Source organism: Podarcis filfolensis (genome assembly GCF_964270895.1).
Source record: "Podarcis filfolensis genome assembly, chromosome: 17".
Taxonomy (NCBI): Eukaryota; Metazoa; Chordata; class Lepidosauria; order Squamata; family Lacertidae; genus Podarcis; species Podarcis filfolensis.
The window spans coordinates 1,361,958-1,379,330 of NC_139621.1; the positions used below are offsets into that span (position 1 = coordinate 1,361,958).

The following is a 17,373-nucleotide window of genomic DNA, read 5'->3' on the forward strand; positions in this document are numbered from 1 at the left end:
CAGAGGGTGGTTTTCTGACACACCTCCTCTTCCCCTCCATTAAACCTCGCTGCAGCCATGTTTAATGGATGGGGGAAGGTGCTTCACAGAGCGGTTTGGCAAATAGGTTAAACAGATCACCCAGTCCACCTGCCCTCACCTCCTGACAGCCACATGAACTACATCATCAACAGCCTTACATTGTTATGTATATAGGAAGATTTTGAGGCTATGCTTTTTAAAGATTTTGAGACATGCTTTAAAAAAACAAAACCCTGTACATTGCCTATTGTGTATGTGTGCATATTAGATACTTGTATAATAACAGAGGATGTTGATGATATGGAATAGGTACAGTGACATACTAACACCACAGTCCTAACCATGTTTACTCAGAAGCAAGTCCTATTAACTTCAGTTAAATGACTGTAGGACTGCAACATAAGGCCTGACCTTATCCCTTTTAGCAAGAGCAGAAGATTCCATCAACAGGAGGGGGGGGGAAGAGAGAGACTGAGATTTTAGCATTTTGAAGGTATTCCCTTTTTTTACAGTGGGCATTTGCAGAGCAGGCTCTCAACATTATCCACATAAATAGGAAGTAGAGGGTAGAGAGTGGAGGGGGGGGGGCAAAGGCTACTGAGAAAGGAGTCTGCTGATTGTGCGCTGCTGCAAAGTATTTTGCAGCCTTGGGGGGCCTGAACTGCATGGACACTCTGCTGCACAGGGCTAATCCTTCCAAAGGTTTGCCTGCTCAGCTGCTACAACCTTGAACTTTAGAAGTCTAGTAGAGGGGGAAAGCAGCAGCTGGGACTCCTCCTGCCCACTGCCAATGCTTGCAAAAGGCACCTTTCTTTCTCCCTTCCCTGTCACTTGATGGGAGGAGGGGAAGAAATTATGTTTTGGCTTGTAAGCTCATGTTCCCTGTTGGGAATAGGCAGTTGCAGCCAAGGCAGAACTGAACTCTGCCCTTGCACTCTTGTGTTGACAGGTGGTTCTGGTGCAGGCAAAACTGGACCCCCTGGTGAGCCAAGTGTTCCTGCCTCTGTTGTAAGGAATACTGAAATAATATTTCAGAAACCTTTTGGACACCTTAAGAGTACTGTACAAATGTTGGGTATTATGTAGAAGTCAGGCAAACCTTTTGGGAAAAAAAAGGAAAGAACACATGAAGGGGTTTACCTAGACTCTTCATGGGGTCAGCACTGAGAATCTGGCTTGCTCGTTTTGAGCGAAAATAGTTACTGGCAATATTCTCACTATCACTCTTGCTCAGCATCACTTTATAGCGGTCTTCTTCCTGCAGGGAACATAACCAAGCAGTCACCAGTTTGTCATCATTTAACCTAAAGAGGTCACTACTGTTCACATTTTACGCATGAGGGAAACTGAGGCTGAAACCTGACATGTCAGCCCCACTTTTAACCTGCTGAACTACACTTACTTCTCTGTCTAGTTTCCACACTGGTGTCCAAAAACTAGGTTACAAAGCCATGGAAAAGAATAATCTAATCCAGACCAAGTTATCCATGGGGCATAAATGAGAGGGTTGAGAGCTTACTTAAATGTATCCTATGAAAAGCCATTGTGTGTAGAAGAGCTTAACTTCTCATTTAATTTCTGGGGGAGTAACAGCACTGTGGAATGTATGCACTCTGGTTAAACATGAAAAATGGGAAAATATTGTTGCATGCCACCCCACTCTGAGCAGTGTGAGATTCCAGAGATTCAAGGAGTTTACCCAGAGTTTGTGTTTCTTTTGGAATGAGGTGCAGCACAGACTGTGGTGTCCTATTTACACATATCTACAACCTGAGCCTACAATGGAGGAGTTCATAGCATTAACACCGCAAGAGGGTCTTGCTTCACCATGACCACGATTGCTTCCAGTTGGTCGGTCTGAGCTTTCCACACTGACTTGGGGACTGATTTATATATTGTACTCTAGATTAAAGAATGCAGGAGATAGGGCCAATTCCTTGCTGCTGCTGCTGCTGCCGCTACTGCACCTTTGCCTTGGCTGCTGGAAGAAGGCAGGAGCTAAACCCTGCCTGCACTCAAGCCCCCACCCCTAATACCTTCCTCCAGTGACCAAGCAGTAGGGCGTTAGTTTCCCTCTTTCCCCTCATTATGAAGGCAATGTGTGAACCAGCTTGGAGATCAACAGAATCCCCTGAAGTTTTACCTTCAGCGCAGACTCCCAGCTGTCATGCCAGTGAAGCACGCTGGATCATTTATTATGTGTACATTGTGTAACATTCTCAGTATTGCCCAAGTACCCTTCCTTAGCTTACCATTGCTGCTGCATCCCCATTCTCCGATGATGAGCTCTTCCTGCCTGCTTTGGTCTGTGACAACGATGAAACTGCTATGGAAAAGAAGAGTAATGGTGGCTCTCAGCCTCAGTGGTGGCTCATTTCTCTGCTAGTTTCATGTCACCTGGGGCCAGGAGCCAATATGTGCATAGACTTACAAAGGCCTATTTAACAGCTTGCTTTCTAAACGTTTTTAAAGCGGGGATGCAATAAATTCCATCCGTTCATTAGTCAACAACAGTTGCTGTTGCTTAATTGGTGGAAGCCAATCAGAGGGCAAATGTCGATTGGTTGGTCAGGACTCATATTTCGACCTGAGGCTTGAGCAGTTTAGTCTCTTTCTCACAAACCCTCTATTGATCATCATCATCATCATCCACCCTTTCTCCCAAAGGAGCCCTGGACAGCAAGGAGCATTTAAGGCATCATTTTTGAAAAAATGCAAACATTAATTGAGGGTGGGTGTGATTATTGGGATCACAGCAGGCAGGCAGGACTCTCCAGGACTCCTGAGGAAAATCCTTCATTTGAAGCTGCTATTTGCATTGGGAGGAAATCTCCATTAGCACCAATAGGGATTTTCTGATATATAGCTGTAGTCATGTACACACTTACCTGTGAGCAAAAGAATGAGGCTTAATTCTGAGTAGGCACGTGTGGGGTTTTTCAGCTGGAGAAGCAACACCTCACTGCATTCTGCAGTTCTTAAGTTGTTCTCTCTCCAGCTGGTTTCCATACCAGAACTGAGCTGGGCAGAGAGAAAAACTCTTAAAGGAACAAAGCGTAGTGGTGGAAGGGGTCACATTTTGCTCCCCTACTCTGAGAACTCCATTTTGAATGCAGTAAGTAGATCCACACACACCCCACACACATCTTGCTTAGCTCCAAGTCCATGAGCCTGAAGCCTGTTCCCGATTTCACTGTGCATGAAGGTGAGATGTGAAAAGTATTTTAAATAGTCCCAGAGTGACCATGAAGGAAATAAGATACCCAAGAAGTCCTTAAGAAGTGAGTGAAACCCACATGAAAATCCTGGGAGACCATTTTTGCTCCATTTTGTATGAATGGGCAACCAGAGCAATGTAACATGGTAATTCCGAGTTGTTCTTCTTACCTGCAGGGAGACTGGTCTTTTGAGTGACAGGCTCTGGGATTTTCCAGCAGCCTGATTCTTCATCCCACGTGGACTCCCGTTTGATTTTATCAAAGTTGCTGTAATTACAGTCCCGCCGTATGAGGGGTTGCACCTGGTCCAGGAGCTGTTGATAAAGGAGGAGCTCCCGCTCTTGGCGGCGGATGGTGGCCAAATAATCAATCTTCTCCATTTCAAATTCGGACTGAAGGTCTTTGATTTCAGTCTCAGCAACCCTCAGCTGGGAAGAAAGCAGCCAGTTATGGGAATAAGAACTAAGTAAAATGTTGGGATCCAGAGTACACAAGCTCACGAGTCCTTACCTGAGCCTATCATAGGGCTGGCTCACACCTGCATGAGCATCACCTGAGGAGCATCACTTGATGATGGGCACGGAACTAGCTCAGTTGAAAATCATAATATAACTACAGAACTTTTTTTAAAAAAAAACAACTTTTTATTTATTGTTAACAAAACAAAAAGTGAAAACATAACAAAAAGAAATACGACAAAGAATCAACAATATCAGTCATAAAGCTCATCTCGCTCTCAGGCCGAGGGAGCCGGCGTTTGTCTACAGACAGCTTTCCGGGTCATGTGGTCAGCATAAACCGCTTCTGGCGTGATGGAAGCCAGATGGAAATGCCGTTTCCGTGACAGATGGCCATCCAACCTCTACTTAAAAACCTCCAAGGAAGGAGAGTCCACCACCTCCCAAGAGGAGGTGTTTGCACTGTCAAACAGCTCTCACTGTCAGAAAGTTCTTCCTGGTGTTTAGTTGGAATCTCCTTTTTTGTAACTTGAAGCCATTGGTTTGGGTCCTGCCCTCCAGAGCAGGAGAAAACAAGCTTGTTCCATCTCCCATGTGACAGCCCTTTAGATAATGGAAGATAGCTATCATCTCTCCTCTGAGACTCCTCTTCTTCAGGCTAAATATCCCCAACTCCCTCAGCCATTCCTCATAAGGCTTGGTTTCCAGGCCCTTGATCAACTTGGTTGCCGTCCTCTGCACACGTTTCAGCTTGTCAATGTCTTTCTTAAATTGTGACACCCAGAACTGGACACAGTATTCCAGGTGGGGTCTGAGCAAGGCAGAATAGAGTGGGACTTTTACTTCCCTTGGCGCATAAAGGTGTATAAGTGCACAGTGTACAGTTAACACTGTGATGTATACTGATACTATTTTATCAACAGAAGTGCCCTACTTCCCTTGACTAGAACACTATACATTATTATTATTATTACTATTATTATTATTATTATTATTATTATTATTATTATTATGATGTCACCCTTCATCTGTAGATCTCAGGAAGGTTCACAACAAAAAATGCAAGATAAAAAACACAAAATACATAATAAATACAAGAACTAAACCAATAATCACCCGCCCCCCCCACTCCTACAACACATTTAAAGGGCTATGGGATATTAATTAGCCAAAGCGCTAGTTGAGGAGGAACGTTTTTGCTTGTGCGTAAAGGTGTATAATGAAGGTGGCCACCAAACCTCCTTACGGAGAGCATTCCACAAATGGGGAGCTACTGCAGAAAAGGAACATTCTTACCGAAACTCTCATGGAGGAGGCACATGAAGAAGGGCCTCAGGGGATGATCTCAGAGTCCAGGTAGGGCACTTCTGTTGATACAGTCTAAAACAGTATTAGTATATATACACAGTGTTAACTCATGTTAAGCTTGTGGTCTACCAAGACCCTGAGATCCCTCTCACAGGTTGAGCATTGCTTTTCTTTTTGGTGAAGACAGAGGCAAAGTAGATGCTGAGCAGTTCCGCCTTCTCTCTGTCACCCAATAGCATTCTCCATCTTCTCCATGCAAGGGACATACCACTTGGTCAAATATGGAGGTAGTCTTGGCTCCTTTAAACTTGAATGGTTGCAGCTTGTTCTGCAGGGTGGGGAAAGCTAAACCTGTTGCAAATTCCCTTTTCTATACAACTATTTTAGGTAAAGGAGCTCTGACCTCATTTCCATAAGGCCTCTCTGGTTTTCTCCTCTCTCCCCACCACCCTTTCTCCTCTTAAAAAATCAAACTAAATGTAGATACAAAATAAAATGGTGGTGATACTACTAACACTACTTATATTAGTATGAAAAGCAATGCTTTAAAGCAATGCTTCTCAAACTAGAAAATTGCTGAAGGTCTTGGTGGACAACTTAATCATTTTTCTGCCTGTTACAACAATTGCAATGCGCTGTGTGAGATGCTGTATGCTTTTTGAATTTTATGGAATTTAAGTTGTAAAACAATACAATGTAAGAAGCACTGCTGGATTACCAAATAGGCAGAGTTGGCACTGGCCTAGGAGTCCACACCTTTTAGGGATCCCACAACAACGGATCAAAATAATATTGATTTGATCTTGAAAGAATTTGAATTTGGAAGAGAAACCTGCATTGACTCAGAAACCGAGCCCACCATCTGCAAGATTTCAGCTGCCTAGGGGCCTCCACAGGGTTTAATCTGGCACTGGTAAGAACTTAAAGAAACAATAAACATACCATTAAAATCAATGACTACTGAACATGGACAAGGCACAGACCACCTGAATGAAGCTTGTAGACAACTGGTGGTCCATGCACCATAGTTTGGGAACCCCTGCTTTAAAGGTCATGGTGAGAAGGACCTGATCCTAAGTCCGTTACTGCACAATGCCCTTGAGTATCTAAATGTGGTGTGGTAAGCTGTCCTTACCCACCACTGTACAAGACTTCAGAGGGGAAAGGAATCACCTTTTCCTTCATCTTCTCCAACAATTTGCTTTTGGCTCGCACTTCTTCCTGGATGGAATCATAGACGTTGAGCAGGACCCAGTCACTGCTGTCCTCGTCTGATTTCTGCAAAGCTGCCAGCAGCTGCTTCTTTCGCTCATCGGCAATTTTCTTTCGCCGTTTATGCTTTTCCTTCAGGTCTTTGTTCTTGGCCTGTTCACCTCCCACCACCTGCTGCTCCAGCATCTGCAATCTAAGAGGGTCGGAGGCAATGTCTTAGCTCTAAGTACAGCTTGCCCAACTTTCTATATTCAGTCTCTCCCACCTCCATTTTGCCACTAACTTGTCTGCTGAGGATCCCTGAAACTTGGAACCCCTGAACTTTGCAAAAGATTATTGGGTGCTGGCCAGTCCTGTTCAGCTTCCCAGCTGCTCCCCTTAGGCTGTGAAGATATGAAGCACATTCTTCCCCTCAAGCCATTCTGGGCACTATATTTTCCTCCTCACAGAGTTACAATTCCCAGCAACCTTTAAAATACACAGTGCCCAGAATTCTTTGAAGAAAAGAATGCTTTGTATATTCCCTATAGTGTGGGAATATATGAAGACAAACTGTAAACAATAAAAAATGTTAGGAGGAGTAACATAAACATGAGCAGTAAGAAATAACGGGAGTAAAAATGATAAATTTGTAAATAGGTTTGAATTGGTTACGCAGTATGATTATGATATAAAAATATAAAAATTTTATGATATAAAATAAGGAACCGCAAGGGGGAGGGGAGGGAAGTCAAATAAATGTAGGTTAAATTTGTTTAGATTTAATTATTGTTGTTGAAACATTGTAAAATGGAAAAATTAAAAGGGGGAAAAATAAAGCTATAGTGTGTAAGTCTAAACTGAGACTGTGCCAAAGATGGGCGGGGTAGAAATAATAAATAATAATAATAATAATAATTATTATTATTTCCAACACATTGTAGGAGAATACTGGTGATAATGGGCAGGCTATTTTGCAGTTTTAGGGAAACTTCCCACTATTTCTGATTTTGTGACTGAGAAACCTCAATAAATCTGTCAAAAAAAACCCAAAACAGAGTTTGAGAACCAATGTTCTAGTGCACTGAAGAAAATAAATACCTCCAAAAGGGAAAATAATTTTTCATGCCCGGCAGAGCCTGCACATTCAAAGGTTGTTGAAACTGAAGCAGGAAGTGGGGTCAGCAGGGAGACAGACTTCAAAGGCTGGCCGGAGAGGCAGCTGAAACAAGATCCTCTGGACCACAGCTGGTTGCTGAGAAGCTGAGCCAAGGGAGGCTGAGAAGGAAAGCATGGTGGAAAAGCCAGTGGGGACAAAGGAGGAGCAACTGAGGATCCACTGTCATGAGGGAGGAAGAAGTTGCCATTCAGGTCACAGACGTTCTACCTTCTGAACAACAGAATCCTCCACAGACATTGCCTTGGCAAGGTGTGGGGAGAGAAATTGTGTTGGCCACCAGGCAATGGCTTTTCCCACCTGCCTTGCCTCCCCCCCCCCCCCCCCGGCCAAGGAGCCTTTCCCAGACCATGACTTGTAAGACAAGCAGAAGCAGAGGCAAAGAGAGGAGTTCAGGGCTTTTCTTTTTTAATAATTTTATAAGTTGTGCGTCTTTGTTTCTCAGTTTGATCCTTTTACATGGTTTTGTATGTATTGTGTTATTTTATGCATTGTGGCTTGCTGTTATTATTATTGATTATAGTTTAGCAATTATTTATTGTAATTGTTAATAATTAAACAGAAATTCACTCTTATTTACTGACATTTAATTTTATTGTGCACTATTATATTCTAATGGATTACTTTATATGATGTAAGTTGTTTATTTTAAAGTTAGGTTTTTATTATGACTTTTTTGTATTGGAGGTGGTGCATGATCTTTTGTTCTTTCCTCAGCTTGTAAATTGACTTGTGCATAGATATAGAAAGGGGGCATACACATTAAAAATGAAATGAAATGAAGGTGCATGCGGGGACTCCAATCCCCCAACACGGAAGGAAAATGGAACAGTGTCTGCTTCAGGCCTCGAGGGCCCACACGGGAGCCTCTCTGGATCGGAGCAAATGAGCAAGTCCAACAAACATTGCACCCCTTGATGGTCTGTCTATTCCTCACACTGACCTGGCAAGTACTTGCTGCTGGTTCACTGCCACTGGGAGTTCCTCAGCCACATCAGTCCCAGGTGTCCCCGGTCTGACAGCTTTCTCCAAATTCTGGGCCATAGTTGTGTTGGACTCCTGAGTGTAAGGGAAAATGAATATGCATGATATCCACATTGAGGGATGGACTGAAGCTGATTCACATATAAGTTTCCAAAATTCAACATCCTATATTTTGCCTGTCTCCCCGAAGGGATTGGGAGAAAGGAAACAAAGACTGGCCCATCCACTGGACACACAGTCTGAAGTCTAAGGTCAAGGCTTGCTGGAGCATTGTGCACCCAGCGCTTGGTTACTACTGCTGTTGGTTTTGCTGCTGCCATACTTCAGTCCCAGCCAACCCAGCTGTTGTGCAAGGTTCTGGGAGAGGAAAGGGAGAGGAAACAGTTTGCTCCCTGGACATGCCCTGAAGTTGCTGGGCAACAATGAAACGCTTCTATCATCAACCAGCAGAGAAACTGAGCTGCTGACTTCACAATGCACACTGCGGTGTAGGAAACTCAACAAAAGCATGTTTACCCAGAATTAGTCTCACTTATTTCAGTGGGATTTATTCCTGAGCAAAGCCTGGGTGTAATCCTATACCACTTACTGGAAACCTTAGTGGGACTCACTTCTAAATAAACACACATGTGCTTGAAGGATCAATTCATCAATTCATCCACACTTCCATTTGTCCTATGATTTCTAGGTATGGGTCACAGAGGTCCTTTTTTTGTCCCACCACTTTCTCCAGGAAAACCCGCTGCTTACTGTAGAATTGGAACAAACAATTGGTTTTTTCTGAGGATTGATGTTTGTTCCAATTCAGCAGTAAACAATGGGTTTTCCTGGGGAAAACCTCTAAGACCCATGCCTAGAAATCGTGGGAGAAGCAGACATCTGGATGAGCCCTTAGTCTGGTTTTCAAAACTGTTTTAATCCAGGAGAATACCTATTAACTTCAAGTATAATTCCTTACTCGAAGTTATCTCATGGAACTAAATATATAAAAGTTCATTAAATTCACTTGAATCCCATAATTAAGCACCACGAAGGGTGCTTAAGCATCAGCGAAAGGGGGCATTCTGGTGGCAGCGGGGGGGGGGGTGCAGACGCACATTTCTGTTTCACTTCACTTCACAGGATGGGCCACCACTGGGTCCCTCTAATAACTTGGAGTTGGTATAATGGATTAGAGTAGTCCTTGAAAACTTATACTAAAATAAATTGGTTTGTCTTTAAGATGCCACTGCTGTGTCTGAGTACACCACAACACAGCATATATTCAAGCAGGGCTAACCTGTAAGATAGAATGGTTGAGAAGTGGTTTGTGACTAAAAGACTACTCGGCTGTGAACCTGCTAAAAAGCTTTCGGGAAGTCACTATCCGCCCTTGCTGACCTAATTTACCTGGCTCTTGTAAGAATTACACCAAGGGCTATGTTTCAATGTCATGATAACCCACAGTTTATTGTGACAGTAATCAGAATAGGCAGGCCTTGGGCTTGGACGCTCCCCTCCCCCCTCTTCTCCCACTTATGCTGTAGCTGCAAAGAGAAATTTAGAAGCATTCACATCTGGGGGTTTTATTTATTAAGCACAGCTTATTGCATAAAAAACATAATAAATATTAACAAACCTACTTAAAAATTTGGTTTAAGAAGTTGGCTTGCTTCACAAGCCCATAGCTAAGAATAACCATGGTTTAGGGTTGGGCATAATGCTAAGCTGCAGTCAGTCAAGCAGAAGTGGCCAGTATCTTTGCAGCTGCTCCTAAAGAGGGGGAAAGGAAGGGGAGGAGGGTGTATCTAATTCGACAAAAAGTCATGGTTTCTATCATGATACCTAAATGCAGTGATATAAATGGTATATTATTAAATGGCTATTATTATTAAATCCAAATCGCCTCCAACTGAAACACACTCCAGTCTCCTGTGACAGAGCTACTCTGCATGGCCATCGGTGGTTCATGTTACACAGACCCTGTGTCATTTTAGAAGTATTTTTAAAGGGTTTCTGCATGGCCATCATTTCATCTGTTGAGGGAAGTTCACCTTCCTGGGTACCTTGGCTGACACTTCAGTTTCTTTAGCAAGGCCTGGAGGCAAAGAAGCTTGGTCAGCAATGGCTTCAACTGTCTGGGTGGTTTCTAGAGAAAATAAAGGAAATGCAGAGAAAAAATGAGTTTTATCCTGAAGCTCTGTTCAGCTTGAGAGAGGCAGTAGTTTTTAACTGAGAGTGATGCAATTTTATACATTTATATATTGACTTCTAAAATATCTACTTTGCCTTCCATACAATACTGTGGGCACTTTCAATACTAAGACAACAGAATAATAAATAGAGCAATAATAATAACAAAGCCTTAAAACATTCTAAAAGGCAACAACAGCAATCATGATTTCTTTAAAGAACCAGTCTCTTCCTAGCCATATTGCACAGAAGCTGCCTCAAAAGAGGGTCCTCAGGTTAAAAGGTATAAATGAATACCATCAGCTGTCGATTTCCAACTGGCGGGTAGGAAACAGACACACCTTATTGGTAGATTCTCCTGCAGATTGACTATTGATCATTAAAGAATTAGCCCTAAAACTTTTATCTTGAATATTGCAGGCTGGAGGAACAAATTAGCTGACTCAGATTTTAAAAGGTACCGATACACATTTGACATAGTCTGTCTGCAGGAGATTTGGCTCCTGGAGACAAACTCTCTAAAGCTCCAGGGCTTCAGGACATGGGAGCAACCTGCCTGGAAAATTTCCTTGCTCAGGCGTGGAAGTGGCAGTTGAGCTATTCAGAAATCTGTCATTGTAGATGCAGAGATCGCAGAGATAGAGGACACTTCCTCTAATTATTGCCAGGTGCTAACCATCCAGGCTCACAAGCTGCGTCCGTTGATTTGTATCAACCTCAGACATGACAGCAGAGATTTGGCAAAGGATAGGAGAGTGTTGGACAGAGTCTCTACTGGATATCCTAACTACCTTCTTATTGTATGTGGTGACTTTAACACCAGAATGGGGAATGACCTTACTCATAAGTAAGGCCCTGGGCTCAAACAAGAGGATGTCTTGAGCATTTCCTGTTCCTCAAATGATAAGACTGTCAACAAATCAGGCCAGGAGCTTTTTCCTTTAATTTAAAAATATCAGCTGGTGGAGCAGCTGGCTCTGAGCACCATCTCTGGGACCAAAGAAGCATCAAAATAGTACATCCTAATCCTATTCAAGAGTGCAGCCTACAGTCTCCTAGTTTGCATCATTTGTTCTTTTAATTTTACTACTTTGCATAATTTAACCTGAAACTTAATAACCTGAAATTATTAAACATAATTTAACTGCTGGTCATAGAGATGTGCAAGGACACCCCACCCCTTCCAACTCAAAGGAACATTATTCAGCCGCTCTTCTGGCTTCATGGCTATACCTGCTTCCTTTTGGAGGTTCTCATCTAAAGTATGGAACTTCATGTCATAAGCAGTCCTCAAGGCGCTGATATCCTCCTCCAGCCGGACACGAGATTCTTGTTCAGCTTCGTAGTCAGCCTTCAGCCGCGCCAGCCTCTCCTCATACTCCTGAAAAGGTCAAGGAAAACAGCTGAGGGATCCTGGTGTGGCACATTCCAACTCTAGAGAATATTTGTTGAGGGAGGACACACCGTGGTTTTGCTCATTTATAGTTTCAAGAGAATTGAAAACTTTAGATTTTTAAGAAACTTAGCCTTAAAGTAAACTTTGCTAAGCATATTTAACTAGAAGGAAATACCATGGATATCATTAGAGGTTTGTTCATTATTATTTTTTCAAATGGCTGTGCTTAGGACCACAGCTAAAATCAGAAGGTCAAACTCTGGCAATCAAGTAGTCAGGAGAAAAGATCTTTTCAGTTGTGATGACCTGTCTGTGGACTGCTCTCCCAAAGAGGGTCCATCTGGCATTGTCACTAGTTTCTCGGGTGTTTTCTCAATGATGCTGATACACACACATACGCATATAGGTTGGTTAGTTAGTAAGTTATTAAAATAATGATAAACCCTTCATTATCCAATTCCAGGGTGGTTTATAAAATACACTAAAGCAGCATATACTAAAACAACAGTATCTCAAAACATTGGTACAATAACCACAGTAGAAAAATATAAAGGCATATTACCAAAAGCTAGGTATTAAACTCAGCAAATTCTTGACAAAAGATAAATATTTAATAGATGATGGAACATAATTTAAACCATAATATGTGTGGTTCAGCTAATTAGAAAAGCTACCTGGCAAGTTTGTGCAAGGAAGACTGTACTGGAATCCCACCCGTCCCTAGCGTCAGAAGATATGGTTGCACCAACTTACTTCTCGAATTAGCTGCTTCTCTTTCTCAATATCTGCCAGGGATTCAAGAGAGGGCTCTGGCTTCGCCTCAGGCTGAGCAGCCTCAGGAGGCAGCATGTGAGACAACTCCACTAAGGAAGGAGAAAGGACATAACTGAGAAGATGGCACACCCAGAAAGCTTGGAAATTGGGCCTGGGAGCAAAGCTCACTTTTTCCTGACGACCCAAAGGAATTCATTTCCAAATAGTTTGATATAGTTTATATTGACCACAAATATATTAAGAGCCTTTCAAAACCCTGGAATGTTCTGTTTCTTTTGTTATTTAACAATGGGAAATATACACTGGTGAGTCTGTTGTTGCGGCCAATCTTGATTTCATACCCCTTGTTTGTCTACCCAGCTGTAGGTCATCTAGCCTGGTGAGAGGACCCCTGCCCTCTGAACTGTATTTCGGCCAGGATGCTGAGGTGTCTCTGAAGTGCAACAAGACCTGTATCAGCAGTTGGCACTTCCAAGAGGCGAGGGAACAGACTGACCATCATTGCTCTCTCTGACATTTCTCTTTTACTGTTATCAACCTCCTCAGGAGGAGAGCCAGCAGTGTGTCATCTCCCCCTCTCTGAAGCACACTTGGAGTGCAGCAAGACCAGCACTAAAAATGTTATTGTCAGTTAACTCTCATTTTTGTTTTGTATTTATGCATTTATGTATGTCGAGATTAGTTTTTTCTTTGTAATACTGAATTTATTCTGTGTTTGTTAAATTGTTGGATATTTGTTATTTTTAATTTACTGACTTGTTTTGTATTACATATTTGTATTTCCATGTACTCTATCGATGTCCTGAATGTTTGCCATAGGCCGCTTTGGGTACAGCTCATTGTGGGAAAGCGGCATATGGCAATCAATCACTGTGGGAAATCACAATTTTCCCAGCACTTAAACCAAGGGCAAAACTAGGCTTTCTTTCATCTGGGTCAAAGACGCAGTCTAGCACCCCCTTGTGCATATATTATAATAGAAACTGTGATAATGATCAGACACATACCAGAGAGTAAGTCCTGTTGAACTCAGTGGGACTTACTTCTGAGTAAAAATGCTTAAGATTGCAGTATAAGACCGTACAATCTTTACACAGTGCCCTCTTTACATACAAGTAAGTTGTCCTCTAGATACAGACACATTCAACACACACCCAGAGAGAGAAAACATATTACAAGCAAACAATACTTCGAAGTGCTTATCTTGTGAATTTGCCATTTATATTGTCTAATCATGACAAAAGCTCCTGCTTCCGGAAGATACAGGGGGTGGTGTTTTGCTCTCTTTACCACTTTTAATTGATATCTGAGATGCTGAGGGGAGCAAAAGAAGAAGGAAGGATAGTTCAGAGGGTTGGCTGGGTGCCTTCCAATCTGTAATGATTCCCTTTAACAGCAGAACAAGAAACAAAACTTCCCTTTTCAACTTTGCTCGGTTCCCCTTGCAAATAAGCATCCTCGGAAAGATGAGGATGAGAGCTGCCTAGGTAGGATGCTTTTAGACTCCAGAGCCAAGGAGGCCGAAATCTTCAAAGTGGGCAGAATTGAACTTCCACAACAACTTCACAAGCTCATTGAAAAAATCTGGGAAAGAGAAGAGATCCCAGCAGACTTTAGGGATGCCAAAATTATCTATCTCTTTAAAAAAGGTGACAGAACTGATTGTGGAAACTATCGAGGCATCTCTCTATTAGCTGCGGCCGGCAAAATTCTTGCAAGGATCTTAGCAAACTATCTCGTAACAATATCCGAGGTGACCCTTCCTGAATCCCAAAATGGTTTTCAACCTTCTAGGGCGACAGTGAACATGATTCTCATCACTCGACACCTTCAAGAAATATGCAGAGAGCAAAACCAACCCCTGTATATGGTGTTTATTGACCTAAGGCTTTCGACACTGTAAATCGTAATGCCCTGTGAACTGTCCTGAAAATTGGCTGCCCAGATAAATTTGTAAATGTCATTTGGCTCCTCCATGATAATATGACAGCAACAATCGCAGAAAACAATGGCTCTCAAAGTGAACCATTCGCAGTGGGATCAGGTGTTAAACAGGGTTGTGTTATTGCCCCAACTCTATTCATTATTTTCATTGCCATGATCCTACACTTTGTCAAAGGGAAACTCCCCACCGGAGTAGAAATCATATACCGAACAGATGGAAAGCTCTTTAATCTGAGTAGGCTGAAAGCAAAGAGTAAGGTTACTGTAACTTCCGTCATAGAGCTTCAGTATGCTGAAGACAACGTAGTGTGCGCACGCACAGAGGATGACCTACAAACCATCCTAAATATCTTTACAGAAGCTTACGAAAAGCTTGGCCTATCACTCAACATCCAAAAAACCAAAGTGCTACACCAACAAGTACAAAATAACCCCTCTGCAGTGCCACAAATCCAACTCAATGGTGTAACATTGGAAAATGTTGATCACTTCTCCTACCTAGGCAGTTCCAGATAGGTAGCCGTGTTGGTCTGCCATAGTCAAAACAAAAAAAATTTTTTTCCTTCCAGTAGCACCTTAAAGACCAACTAAGTTAGTTCTTGGTATGAGCTTTCGTGTGCATGCACACTTCTTCAGATACACTGATAACTGCCTACCTAGGCAGTTATCTTTCCACACTGATGCCGAAATCCAGCATCATCTGAGCTCTGCAAGTGCAGCTTTCTTCTGATTGAAGTGCAGAGTGTTTGAGGACCGGGACATTGACAGGGAAACCAAAATGCTTGTTTACCAACTATTGAACTATTGAACTATTGAACTACCAACCTTACTATATGATTGTGAAACATGGATCACTTATAAATGCCATCTCCAACTCCTTGAAAGATTCCATCAACGGTGTCTCCGAAAACTTTTACACGTCACTTGGGAAGACAGGCGAACTAATATCAGTGTAGTGGAAGAAGCAAAGATCACCAGTGTTGAAGCAACGATTCTTCAACATCAACTTCGTTGGACTGGTCATGTTGTGGAGATGCCTGATGATCAACTAACTACTCTATCCCAAACTTAAAAATGGAAAGCGTAATGCTGGTGGTCAACAAAAGAGGTTTAAAGACTGTGTCAAGGCAAATCTAAAAAAATGTAGTATAAACACTGACAACTGGGAAACACTGGCCTGCGAGCACTCCAGTTGGAGAACAGCCTTGACCAAAGGTGTCATGGGCTTTGAAGACACTCGAACTCAGGATGCAAGGGAGAAACGTGCTAAGAGGAAGGCACGCATGGCAAATCCACACCGTGATCAACTCCCGCCCAGAAACCAATGTCCCCACTGTAGAAGGACGTGTGGATCCAGAATTGGCCTCCACAGTTACTTACGGACTCACTGTTAAGACCATGTTCATGGAAGACAATCTTACTCGGCTAGGAGGGATCACCAAAGAGCAGTCAGAGGAATCTCACACAGCCTGGGAGTCTCCAAGGTGCCCTTCTGGAGGTTTCATCCAGGGTAAAACCTGGTTAGCCCCCCCCCCCCCTACGAACCTGCTTAAACTGCAGTATGGGAGTTTCAGGGGAAATGCCATTCTTCCTAATGATAGCAAATGCCATCACAATTACGAGTACAACAAGAGATTGTAGCTGTGCCACCATCAAGGACACCTTTTTAAAGAAATTGTTTTCATTAAAGTTTTTTGGGTTACAGAAGTACATACATCATCTCTATTTTCAGATCATAAAGTCCTTTTTACAGATCAGTTATATCTGATGTGAGACTTTGAAGGTGTAAGGTTGGGGGAGAAGATAGGTGTGGGGGGAGAGCAGGGGAAGAGAGAGGGGGCGTAGTAAATATTTATTATTTTACAAGGTGTATGTGTGAGGTTTTTGTGTCAGGGTCACATGAGTAGGTTCTTTTCCTGTCCACTTACTAGTTTTCATCAAGGACACCTTTGGGTTAGTGCCCATCAGCAATGCAATTCCTAGTGTCAATGTTGTGTTGTAAAAATTATTTATTTTGTATTTCAGAATACTTCAAAAGATAATACTTAGAAACCTAGCACTCCTAGCTCTCCCAAGACAGCATGTAATACTCCTTTAACATTTTTGAAGTGGAAAACTCTTATAGCAATGCTCTGTCATTTTATGACACTTTTGTTCCTTTTTGCACCTAGACTTATTAATTAAAAAATTATATTAAAATGCAACATTTTTTGAACAAAAAACAAAAACAGGCTCCTATCACATAATGACAGATGGAGTCTATTTGCCTGGCCAGGGTTGCCCAACCTCAGTCAACCTCTGTGAGCACAGTCTGTGGTCAGGAGTAACAATAACAGAAAGGCTGCATGGCTCCTGCTCCCAGGTGTTCACTTTCCATTTTCTGTAGTGATATAGTTCCAGGAGGCCAGCACCACACGCTTTATCTAAATGTGTGGATTGCTCAGGCCTGGTGTAGCACCTTGGGATGCTTCTTGTCCTGGCTATTGTTCCACTCTTCCTTCCTTCCTATCAGAGTCTCCCCCCCCCCTTTATATTTAAAATAATACTGCATAGCCACACTTCCACTTCTTTGTACATCTCTGGTGAGAATCATGCCAACACCAAGTTAGTCAGTTGGTCCATTCTAACCCACTACAGCCTCCTCCAGCTGAGCTCTCTGGCTTCTTGGATGGGGGTTGAATATATTCTTACAAAAGTTGGGTGTCTGCGCAGAAGCTAGATTCCTGGGGG

The 17,373-nt window shown here is 42.6% G+C and overlaps 1 protein-coding gene across 14 annotated transcripts in view; it reads right to left on the reverse strand.

Moving 5' to 3' along the window:
- KIF17 (kinesin family member 17) overlaps positions 1 to 17,373 on the reverse strand; it is a 38,680-nt gene that overhangs the window by 1,941 nt on the left and 19,366 nt on the right. For 5 of the 14 annotated variants that reach the window (XM_083592167.1, XM_083592165.1, XM_083592164.1 and 2 more), the window contains 8 exons: positions 12,679 to 12,788; positions 11,763 to 11,910; positions 10,391 to 10,485; positions 8,317 to 8,432; positions 6,179 to 6,410; positions 3,409 to 3,667; positions 2,274 to 2,347; positions 1,162 to 1,282 (listed from right to left, as the gene is read on the reverse strand). In XM_083592167.1, the coding sequence (XP_083448293.1) occupies positions 1,162 to 1,282; positions 2,274 to 2,347; positions 3,409 to 3,667; positions 6,179 to 6,410; positions 8,317 to 8,432; positions 10,391 to 10,485; positions 11,763 to 11,910; positions 12,679 to 12,788 (1,155 nt within the window). The remainder of the gene's footprint in view (positions 1 to 1,161; positions 1,283 to 2,273; positions 2,348 to 3,408; positions 3,668 to 6,178; positions 6,411 to 8,316; positions 8,433 to 10,390; positions 10,486 to 11,762; positions 11,911 to 12,678; positions 12,789 to 17,373) is intronic. The other 9 variants (XM_083592161.1, XM_083592162.1, XM_083592160.1 and 6 more) reach the window with 6 other exon arrangements.